Source organism: Oncorhynchus kisutch, unplaced genomic scaffold (assembly GCF_002021735.2).
Source record: "Oncorhynchus kisutch isolate 150728-3 unplaced genomic scaffold, Okis_V2 Okis04b-Okis11a_hom, whole genome shotgun sequence".
In the NCBI taxonomy this organism is placed as follows: Eukaryota; Metazoa; Chordata; class Actinopteri; order Salmoniformes; family Salmonidae; genus Oncorhynchus; species Oncorhynchus kisutch.
In genome coordinates this window covers 6,851,492-6,863,991 of record NW_022261981.1, presented here as the reverse complement: position 1 = coordinate 6,863,991, position 12,500 = coordinate 6,851,492, and the positions used below count along the sequence as shown (strand labels likewise).

The 12,500-nt window shown below is 42.3% G+C and overlaps 1 protein-coding gene across 1 annotated transcript in view; it reads left to right on the top strand.

Moving 5' to 3' along the window:
• LOC116359714 (janus kinase and microtubule-interacting protein 3-like) overlaps nucleotides 1–12,500 on the top strand; it is an 83,560-nt gene that overhangs the window by 20,860 nt on the left and 50,200 nt on the right. Inside the window, exon 2 of the mRNA XM_031813056.1 lies at nucleotides 4,109–4,409. Within this exon, the coding sequence (XP_031668916.1) occupies nucleotides 4,257–4,409 (153 nt within the window). The 5' untranslated portion in view covers nucleotides 4,109–4,256. The remainder of the gene's footprint in view (nucleotides 1–4,108; nucleotides 4,410–12,500) is intronic.

Genomic DNA, 12,500 nt, shown 5'->3' with positions numbered 1-12,500 from the left:
ACTGCTGCCCCATATACTGTACATAGACCTGTCGTCACTGGTTACTCAACCCTACACCTTAGAGACTGCTGCCCCATATACTGTACATAGACCTGTCATCACTGGTTACTCAACCCTACACCTTAGAGACTGCTGCCCCATATACTGTACATAGACCTGTCATCACTGGTTACTCAACCCTACACCTTAGAGACTGCTGCCCCATATACTGTACATAGACCTGTCATCACTGGACACTTTAATAAAACACAATTCTCTTTTTAATAATGTTTACATACTTCTTTACTCATCTCATATGTATATACTGTATTCTATTCTACTGCATTTTAGTCAATGCCACTCTGACATTGCTCGTCCTAATACTTATACCTCCTCATGCCTTTTGCACACATTGTATATAGACTACCCCTTTTTTTTCCTACTGTGTTATTGACTTGTTAATTGTTTACTCCATGTGTAACTCTGTGTTGTCTGTTCACACTGCTATGCTTTATCTTGGCCAGGTCGCAGTTGCAAATGAGAACTTGTTCTCAACTAGCCTACCTGGTTAAATAAAGGTGAAATAAATAAATAAATATATATATATTATTCCATTCTTTACCTTTAGTTTTGTGTGTATTGTTGTGAAATTGTTAGATATTACTGCAGTGTTGGAGCGAGAAACACAAGCATTTAGTTAGATATTACTGCACTGTCGGAGCTAGAAACACAAGCATTTAGTTAGATACTACTGCACTGTTGGAGCTAGAAACACAAGCATTTAGTTAGATATTACTGCACTGTTGGAGCTAGAAACACAAGCATTTAGTTAGATATTACTGCACTGTTGGAGTGAGAAACACAAGCATTTAGTTAGATATTACTGCACTGTTGGAGCTAGAAACACAAGCATTTAGTTAGATATTACTGCACTGTTGGAGCTAGAAACACAAGCATTTAGTTAGATATTACTGCACTGTTGGAGCTAGAAACACAAGCATTTAGTTAGATATTACTGCACTGTTGGAGCGAGAAACACAAGCATTTAGTTAGATACTACTGCACTGTTGGAGTGAGAAACACAAGCATTTAGTTAGATACTACTGCACTGTTGGAGCTAGAAACACAAGCATTTAGTTAGATATTACTGCACTGTTGGAGCTGGAAACACAAGCATTTAGTTAGATATTACTGCACTGTTGGAGCTGGAAACACAAGCATTTAGTTAGATATTACTGCACTGTTGGAGCGAGAAACACAAGCATTTAGTTAGATATTACTGCACTGTTGGAGCGAGAAACACAAGCATTTAGTTAGATATTACTGCACTGTTGGAGCTAGAAACACAAGCATTTAGTTAGATATTACTGCACTGTTGGAGTGAGAAACACAAGCATTTAGTTAGATATTACTGCACTGTTGGAGCTAGAAACACAAGCATTTAGTTAGATATTACTGCACTGTTGGAGCTAGAAACACAAGCATTTAGTTAGATATTACTGCACTGTTGGAGCTAGAAACACAAGCATTTAGTTAGATATTACTGCACAGTTGGAGCGAGAAACACAAGCATTTAGTTAGATACTACTGCACTGTTGGAGTGAGAAACACAAGCATTTAGTTAGATACTACTGCACTGTTGGAGTGAGAAACACAAGCATTTAGTTAGATATTACTGCACTGTTGGAGTGAGAAACACAAGCATTTCACTACACCCGCAATAACATCTGCTAAACATGTGTATATGTGACCAATAACATCTGATAAACATGTGTATATGTGACCAATAACATCTGCTAAACATGTGTATATGTGACCAATAACATCTGCTGAACATGTGTATATGTGACCAATAACATCTGCTAAACATGTGTATATGTGACCAATAACATCTGGTTTAATGGGAGTGGATAGGCCATGGGATATACATGAACATTAGTGTATTCACTGTACACATAGCTGCTGTTATCTGCTGGTACGAAAACACTAACAGGGAAAGTCAAGGATGTTTTTTTATGTGCTCGATTGGTCGAACACAGGTGAATGTTATGAGCTTGTTGGAACCAGTCTGATCTCATGAGATTATTATTATTATTGTTGTTATTGTTGTTATTATTATTGTTATTATTATTATTGTTGTTATTGTTGTTATTGTTAATATTATTATTGTTATTGTTGTTATTATTGTTATTGTTATTATTGTTAATATTATTATTGTTATTATTATTATTATTATTATTGTTATTATTATTATTATTGTTATTGTTATTGTTATTATTGTTAATATTATTATTGTTAATATTATTATTGTTATTATTATTATTATTATTATTATTATTATATTATTATTATTAATTTTGTTGTTGTTGTTATTATTGTTATTGTTATTATTGTTATTATTATTATTATTATTATTATTATTGTTATCCCATTGTGTTTTACTTCAGGTGAGCACAGCAGTCAGTCTGTTTGACCAGGCTAGAATGTTATTACAGGAGGCTGACGGTGACAAGAGGATTAGAGGATTGGGTCGGCGTGACCTGATGCAGATTTACCTTGTCATGACACAATGTTGGAGAAGACTTTCAAAGACTCCTCCTCCTGATGTTTATATTATCCGAATCATTTAGTCTACGTTTTGCCTAGCCTTCATTTCTCAGAGATTCCACAGAATGGGAAACCGAAAAGGCTTGGGAACCTGAAGTTACCCTTTGGAAGTGCTGGTGGAAACCGATGCGAGGCAAGTCTGTCTGCAAGTCTGTCTGCAAGTCTGTCTGCAAGGCTGCTTGGATATGCTGTAGTAGAGCTTGAATTGTTGACACACTTACAGTTGGAATAATTCTAGACACCCTCCCCATGGTTCATATTCCTGTTTATCACGTAACCGTGTTTCTGTCTTGTGTTCTCTTTCCTCTTCCTCCTTCTCTTCCTCCTCCTCTTCCTCCTTCTCTTCCTCCTTCTCTTCCTCCTCCTCTTCCTCCTCCTCTTCATACTTCTCTACCTCCTCCTCTTTCTCCTCCTCTTCCTCCTTCTCTTCCTCCTTCTCTTCCTCCTTCTCTTCCTCCTCCTCTTCCTCCTCCTCTTCATACTTCTCTTCATTCCTCCTCTTCCTTCTTCTTCTTCTTCCAGGTGGGACAGAAGAAATAGACAAAGACGTCAAACTCTTAAGTTGTTGTCTAACTTGTTATGAATGGATCAATAGTCTAACTTGTTATGAATGGATCAATAGTCTAACTTGTTATGAATGGATCAATAGTCTAACTTGTTATGAATGGATCAATAGTCTAACTTGTTATGAATGGATCAATAGTCTAACTTGTTATGAATGGATCAATAGTCTAACTTGTTATGAATGGATCAATAGTCTAACTTGTTATGAATGGATCAACAGTCTAACTTGTTATGAATGGATCAACAGTCTAACTTGTTATGAATGGATCAACAGTCTAACTTGTTATGAATGGATCAACAGTCTAACTTGTTATGAATGGATCAACAGTCTAACTTGTTATGAATGGATCAATAGTCTAACTTGTTATGAATGGATCAACAGTCTAACTTGTTATGAATGGATCAACAGTCTAACTTGTTATGAATGGATCAATAGTCTAACTTGTTATGAATGGATCAATAGTCTAACTTGTTATGAATGGATCAATAGTCTAACTTGTTATGAATGGATCAATAGTCTAACTTGTTATGAATGGATCAACAGTCTAACTTTAAAAACAAAAATAAAATCTTTATTTAACTAGGCATGTCAGTTAAGAACAAATTGTTATTTTCAATGACGGCCTATCCCGGCCAAACCCTAAACTGGACGACGCTGGGCCAATTTTGCGCGGCCCTATTGGACTCCCAATCACGGCCGTTTGTGATACAGCCTGGAATCGACCCAGGGTCTGTAGTGACGCCTCTAGCACTGAGATTCAGTGCCTTAAACTACTGTGATACAGCCTGGAATCGAACCAGGGTCTGTAGTGACACCTCTAGCACTGAGATGCAGTGCCTTAAACAGCTGCGCCAATCGGCAGCCCCAACTTGTCAGAAAAGGATCAACAGTCTAACTTGTTAGAAAAGGATCAACAGCCTCTTCACTAAAATGCTGTGTTGTGTCTTGTTGTTCCAGGTGGACCAGAAGATGTAGCTGAGGACAACAGGCTGACAGAAGGCTGAAGACACTAGAGAAGGTTCTCAGGTGCTTCCTCCGGAGAGAGGGGGAGGGGTGGGGGGGGCGGGGGCTTGGTCCCTTGGAGCACCACCTCCAGAGCTTCACCATGTCCAAGAAGTGGCCCGGGGGGGCCGGGGGGGCTGGGGGCCGAGGCAAGATGGAGAGGGCCGATACGTTGGCGGCCCTGCAGGCTGCCAATGAAGATCTGAGGGCCAAACTCACAGACATCCAGATAGAACTACAGCAGGAGAAAAGCAAGGTGGGAACAGTAAGACACGCGTTGATTCAACATGTATTCAATCAGGAAGTCTCATTGATTGTTAGAAGACCTCTTTGCCAAGGCCTGAGGCACTACAGGACAGGCAGTGGTTTTTTAGATTGGTGTTTTAGACACACCCACAAGGAAGGTGGAGAGGTATACAGACAGCTTACCAATAAGGTCTGTGACTTTCAATATTTGATGAGGAGGAACTTGGAAAGGAGTGAAAGGAGTCTCATGGTGGGATAAAATGATGAAACATCCGTGTTACCACTCAAAGCAGCCGCTGGCAGTATATTGTCAGTATTTTTATTTTAACAAGGCCAGTCAGTTAAGAACAAATTCTTATTTACAATGACGGCCTACACCGGCCAAATCTGGACGACTCTGGGCCAATTGTGCTCCGCCCTATTGGACTCCCAATCACAGCCGGGTTGTGATACAGCCTGGAATGGAACCAGGGTCTGTAGTGATGCCTCTAACACTGAGATGCAGTGTCTTTAGACCGCTGTGATACAGCCTGGAATGGAACCAGGGTCTGTAGTGAATCCTCTAACACTGAGATGCAGTGTCTTTAGACCACTGTGATACAGCCTGGAATCGAACCAGGGTCTGTAGTGATGCCTCTAACACTGAGATGCAGTGTCTTAGACCGCTGTGATACAGACTGGAATCGAACCCGGGTCTGTAGTGACTCCTCTAACACTGAGATGCAGTGTCTTTAGACCGCTGCGATACAGCCTGGAATCGAACCAGGGTCTGTAGTGACTCCTCTAACACTGAGATGCAGTGTCTTTAGACTGCTGCGATACAGCCTGGAATCGAACCAGGGTCTGTAGTGATGCCTCTAACACTGAGATGCAGTGTCTTAGACCGCTGTGATACAGCCTGGAATCGAACCCGGGTCTGTAGTGACTCCTCTAAAACTGAGATGCAGTGTCTTTAGACCACTGCGATACAGCCTGGAATCGAACCAGGGTCTGTAGTGACTCCTCTAACACTGAGATGCAGTGTCTTTAGACCGCTGCGATACAGCCTGGAATCGAACCAGGGTCTGTAGTGACGCCTCTAACACTGAGATGCAGTGTCTTTAGACCGCTGCGATACAGCCTGGAATCGAACCAGGGTCTGTAGTGACGCCTCTAACACTGAGATGCAGTGTCTTTAGACTGCTGCGATACAGCCTGGAATCGAACCAGGGTCTGTAGTGATGCCTCTAACACTGAGATGCAGTGTCTTAGACCGCTGTGATACAGCCTGGAATCGAACCAGGGTCTGTAGTGATGCCTCTAACACTGAGATGCAGTGTCTTAGACCGCTGTGATACAGCCTGGAATCAAACCAGGGTCTGTAGTAACTCCTCTAACACTGAGATGCAGTGTCTTTAGACCGCTGTGATACAGCCTGGAATCGAACCAGGGTCTGTAGTGACTCCTCTAACACTGAGATGCAGTGTCTTTAGACCGCTGCGATACAGCCTGGAATCGAACCAGGGTCTGTAGTGACTCCTCTAACACTGAGATGCAGTGTCTTTAGACCGCTGCGATACAGCCTGGAATCGAACCAGGGTCTGTAGTGACACCTCTAACACTGAGATGCAGTGCCTTAGACCGCTGCGCCACTCGGGAGCCCAGTATTCCGACAGACGTCTCTTCCCCTGTAGATTATATTTCTCTCTGCACTGAACGATCTCCTCTGTGTTAATTCATTACAGGAGTAATTTGGCTAATACTTATTCCTGTCGATGGTTGAGTCACAAATGGATCCCTACTCCCTACTAAAGTACACTACTATAGGCCTTGATCCCTATGGGTCCTGTACAGGGTGCCATTTGGGAAGCAAGCCTATGTAATCTGTGCACGATAGGACTGTTTCAATGTCAGTGTGCTCGTTGACTGACAGCCTGAGGGGCTAATGGTTCGGCTGGAGGGGCATGCCTGACATGTGCCCGTCATTGGCTGTGTGTTTTGATTGACAGCTTGGGGAGCTAATGGTTCGGCTGGAGGGGCATGCCTGACATGTACCCGTCATTGGCTGTGTGTTTTGATTGACAGCTTGGGGAGCTAATGGTTCGGCTGGAGGGGCATGCCTGACATGTACCCGTCATTGGCTGTGTGTTTTGATTGACAGCTTGGGGAGCTAATGGTTCGGCTGGAGGGGCATGCCTGACATGTACCCGTCATTGGCTGTGTGTTTTGATTGACAGCTTGGGGAGCTAATGGTTCGGCTGGAGGGGCATGCCTGACATGTACCCGTCATTGGCTGTGTGTTTTGATTGACAGCTTGGGGAGCTAATAGTTCGGCTGGAGGGGCATGCCTGACATGTACCCGTCATTGGCTGTGTGTTTTGATTGACAGCTTGGGGAGCTAATGGTTCGGCTGGAGGGGCATGCCTGACATGTACCCGTCATTGGCTGTGTGTTTTGATTGACAGCTTGGGGAGCTAATGGTTCGGCTGGAGGGGCATGCCTGACATGTACCCGTCATTGGCTGTGTGTTTTGATTGACAGCTTGGGGAGCTAATGGTTCGGCTGGAGGGGCATGCCTGACATTTACCCGTCATTGGCTGTGTGTTTTGATTGACAGCTTGGGGAGCTAATGGTTCGGCTGGAGGGGCATGCCTGACATGTACCCGTCATTGGCTGTGTGTTTTGATTGACAGCTTGGGGAGCTAATTGCATAGCTGAGACTGTTAATGACATGTCCATGTCATTGGCCGTGTGTGAATGCCTTGTACAGGGGAGGAGCTGGGAGTACATTAGCTAACTTTCCACCGCTGAGTGTCTGTTTAACTTGTCAGGACATGCTTTACATTATGAGCCCCATTCTGTCAGTCTGGCTTTAGGCTCACTGGAAAGTAACTGGGGGAAGAGACTAGCTTGGCTCCTCTGTTTCAGTTACGTTGACGAGGGGCACCACACCAATATCATTATGTTGTGATATGATATTATATGTTGTGTGTTTTATATGCATTGTCTTGATTACATATCCCATATCTGTCCCACCAGAGTAGTGGTCACTGGTCAGTATGGTACGATGGTAACCCCAATGTCTCTGAAACAGGTTTCTATGGATCTACAGCCAATCAAATCAAACTTTGTCACATGCTCTGAATACAACAGGTGTAGACCTTACTGTGAAATGCTTACTTTACAATCCCTTAACCAACAATGCAGTTCAAGAAAGAGTTAAGTAAATATTTATCCTATAAAAAATATATATATACAGTTGAAGTCGGAGGTTTACATACACTTAGGTTGGAGTCATTAAAACTAGTTTTTCAACCACTCCACAAATGTCTTGTTAACAAACTATAGTTTTGGCAAGTCGGTTAGGACATCTACTTGGTTCATGACACAAGTCATTTTTCCAACAATTGTTTACAGACAGTTTATTTCACTTATAATTCACTGTATCACAATTCCAGTGGGTCAGAAGTTTACATACACTAATCTGACTGTGCCTTTAATCAGCTTGGAAAATTCCAGAAAATTATGTCATAGCTTTAGAAGCTTCTGATAGGCTAATTGACATAATTTGAGTCATTGGAGGTGTACCTGTGGATTTATTTCAAGGCCTACCTTCAAACTCAGTGCCTCTTTGCTTGACATCATGGGAAAATCTAAAGAAATCAGTCAAGACCTCAGATTTTTTTTAAATGTAGACCTCCACAAGTCTGGTTCATACTTGGGAGCAATTTCCAACCGCCTGAAGGTACCACGTTCATCTGTACAAACAATAGTACGCAAGTATAAACACCATGGGACCACACAGCCGTCATAACGCTCAGGAAGGAGATGCGTTCTGTCTCCTAGAGATGAATGTACTTTGGTGCGAAAAGTGCAAATCAATCCCAGAACAACAGCAAAGGACCTTGTGAAGATGCTGGAGGAAACAGGTACAAAAGTATCTATATCCACACAAAAAAACTAGTCCTATATTGACATAACTTGAAAGGCTGCTCAGCAAGGAAGAAGCCACTGCTCCAAAACCGCCATAAAAAAGAAAAATCGGGTCGCTTGTAAGCCAAAGACCACCATCCCAACCGTGAAGCATGGGGGTGGCAGCATCATGTTGTGGGGGTGCTTTGCTGCAGGAGGGACTGGTGCACTTCACAAAATAGATGGCATCATGAGGATGGACAATTATGTGGGTATATTGAAGCAACATCTCAAGATATCAGTCAGAAAGTTAAAGCTTGGTCGCAAATGGGTCTTCCAAATGGACAATGACCCCAAGCATACTTCCAAAGTTGTGGCAAAATGGCTTAAGGACAACAAAGTCAAGGTATTGGAGTGGCCATCACAAAGCCCTGACCACAATCCTATAGAACATTTGTGGGCAGAACTGATAAAAGCGTGTGCGAGCAAGGAGGCCTACAAACCTGACTCAGTTACACCAGCTCTGTCAGGAGGAATGGGCCAAAATTCACCCAACTTATTGTGGGAAGCTTGTGGAAGGCACCCCGAAACGTTTGACCCAAGTTAATCTTTTTAAAGGCAATGCTATCAAGTACTAATTGAGTGTATGTAAACTCCTAACCCACTGGGAATGCGATGAAAGAAATAAAAGCTGACATAAATCATTCTCTCTGCTATTATTCTGACATTTCACATTCTTGAAATAAAGTGGTGATCCTTAACTGACCTAAGACAGGGAATTTTTCCTCTGATTAAATGTCAGGAATTGTGAAAAACTGAGTTTAAATGTATTTGGCTAAGGTTTATGTAAACTTCCCACTTCAACTGTAAGTGAAAGAAACACAATAAAATAACAATAACAAGGCAATCTACAGGGGGTACCGGTACCTAGTCAATGTGCGGGGGTAGTCGAGGTAGTTTCTACATTTAGGTAGGGGTGAAGTCACAATCCCCATCAAGAACCTGCGAGGAGATGAAGCACCATACCTGAAGTTTATTTCAGACAATATGATGTCACAATAAGGATACTTATCACCCACTATGCAGGTTTATTTCAGACAATATGATGTCACAATAAGGATACTTATCACCCACTATGCAGGTTTATTTTAGACAATATGATGTCACAATAAGGATACTTATCACCCACTATGCAGGTTTATTTCAGACAATATGATGTCACAATAAGGATACTTATCACCCACTATGCAGGTTTATTTTAGACAATATGATGTCACAATAAGGATACTTATCACCCACTATGCAGCTTTATTTCAGACAATATGATGTCACAATACGGGATACTTATCGTCATGGTTTATTTTGACAATGGAGACAGTTACCACTTAGCTGTCTGTCTTACATTTAACTGATTGTTAGGTCGCAGTTTTTATCTTTTAACAACAAAATCATGTCATTTTATCTAGTTCAGATTTCTCTCAAAGTTTCTTGTTACTCTCTTGGTTTTTTATTAGTGGATCATATGATACAATGTGACTCTGAGGATTTCTAAGTGAAGATAAAATGATCTGGAATAATGTCTTGATTCTGCCACTGCAGATGCACGGTCTTGCAGTGTAATTGATCCGTTTCATTCTAATAGATGGAGCGACTAGCGCTGGGCTCAGCAGGTGTTCAGCATCAGTGCTCCACTCAGTCTCACTCCTAATGAATACACTCCAGTTTTATAGCTGCAAGGCAAGAAGGGCATTGTGCAACCTAACCTTTGACCCTTGTGAATAGTTGTATCTTGCAATGCAGAAATGGCTCATTTCCACTGATGGTGTTGCTATCTGTTTGGTACTGTACCTTGGAAACCACTGATGAACCAGGAACGGAAATGGTGAACAGAAATTGGGCTATTATTTTAATGTTTTTTAAAGGTTGAAATACAGCTGGGAATAGTCTCCATAATGTGAAGATGTAAATTAAGGATCTGAAGAGGGTATTGACCGAACTAATAGCCCAGTAAAGATGCCTGTGATTAACAAGACAAATGACTCCTAATGCTATTCTACCATTCTACAGTAGTCTAGTCATCCTAGTGTTAATGCTATTCTACAGTAGTCTAGTCAGCCTAGTGTTAATGCTATTCTACAGTAGTCTAGTCAGCCTAGTGTTAATGCTATTCTACAGTAGTCTAGTCAGCCTAGTGTTAATGCTATTCTACAGTAGTCTAGTCAGCCTAGTGTTAATGCTATTCTACCACTATACAGTAGTCTAGTCAGCCTAGTGTTAATGCTATTCTACAGTAGTCTAGTCAGCCTAGTGTTAATGCTATTCTACCACTATACAGTAGTCTAGTCAGCCTAGTGTTAATGCTATTCTACAGTAGTCTAGTCAGCCTAGTGTTAATGCTATTCTACAGTAGTCTAGTCAGCCTAGTGTTAATGCTATTCAACAGTAGTCTAGTCAGCCTAGTGTTAATGCTATTCTACCACTATACAGTAGTCTAGTCAGCCTAGTGTTAATGCTATTCTACAGTAGTCTAGTCAGCCTAGTGTTAATGCTATTCTACAGTAGTCTAGTCAGCCTAGTGTTAATGCTATTCTACAGTAGTTTAGTCAGCCTAGTGTTAATGCTATTCTACCAGTATACAGTAGTCTAGTCAGCCTAGTGCTCCTGAGTAAGGGGGTCAGCCCAGTGCTCCTGAGTGAGGGGGTCAGCCCAGTGCTCCTGGGTAAGGGGGTCAGCCCAGTGCTCCTGGGTAAGGGGGTCAGCCCAGTGCTCCTGAGTGAGGGGGTCAGCCCAGTGCTCCTGGGTAAGGGGGTCAGCCCAGTGCTCCTGGGTAAGGGGGTCAGCCCAGGGGTCCTGAGTGAGGGGGTCAGCCCAGTGCTCCTGGGTAAGGGGGTCAGCCCAGTGCTCCTGGGTAAGGGGGTCAGCCCAGTGCTCCTGGGTAAGGGGTTCAGCCCAGTGCTCCTGGGTAAGGGGGTCAGCCCAGTGCTCCTGAGTGAGGGGGTCAGCCCAGTGCTCCTGGGTAAGGGGGTCAGCCCAGTGCTCCTGAGTGAGGGGGTCAGCCCAGTGCTCCCCAGTAAGGGGGTCAGCCCAGTGCTCCTCAGTAAGGGGGTCAGCCCAGTGCTCCTGCGTAAGGGGGTCAGCCCAGTGCTCCTGGGTAAGGGGGTCAGCCCAGTGCTCCTGGGTAAGGGGGTCAGCCCAGTGCTCCTGAGTGAGGGGGTCAGCCCAGTGCTCCTGGGTAAGGGGGTCAGCCCAGTGCTCCTGGGTAAGGGGGTCAGCCCAGTGCTCCTGGGTAAGGGGGTCAGCCCAGTGCTCCTGAGTGAGGGGGTCAGCCCAGTGCTCCTGAGTGAGGGGGTCAGCCCAGTGCTCCTCAGTAAGGGGGTCAGCCCAGTGCTCCTGCGTAAGGGGGTCAGCCCAGTGCTCCTGGACTCTGTGTGCTCTGCTCCCGATGAACAGCTATCTACCCCCAGTAACAGTCCATGTCAAAGAGACCATTGTGACGTCTAATGTTAGACACTACTGTCTGTCTGTGTGTCTGTGGAGGCCAGGGGGTCCCTTCCCTGTTGTTTGGCTGTCTGAATGAACAATGCTTTCTGCTCTGCATGTATGACCCAACCAATGCAGGTTTAGTTATATACTGTAGAGCAAACTGTATGATATAACAGGTTTAGTTATAGATAACAGGTTGTATGATGACACACTATACCAGTATATAATATATTAGTAGTAGTATTATTACAGTATATAATATATTAGTAGTATTACTATTACAAGTATATCATATATTAGTAGTATTATTATTACAGTATACCAGTATATAATATATTAGTAGTATTATTATTACAGTATATAATATATTGGTAGTATTACTATTACAGTATACCAGTATATAATATATAAGTAGTATTACAGTATACCGGTATATAATATATTAGTAATAGTATTATTACAGTATATAATATATTATTATTATTATTATTACAGTATACCAGTATATAATATATTAGTAATAGTATTATTACAGTATATAATATATTATTATTATTATTATTACAGTATATAATATATAAGTAGTATTACAGTATACCGGTATATAATATATTAGTAGTAGTATTATTACAGTATACCAGTATATAATATATTAGTAGTATTATTATTATTACAGTATATAGTATATTGGTAGTATTACTATTACAGTATACCAGTATATAATATA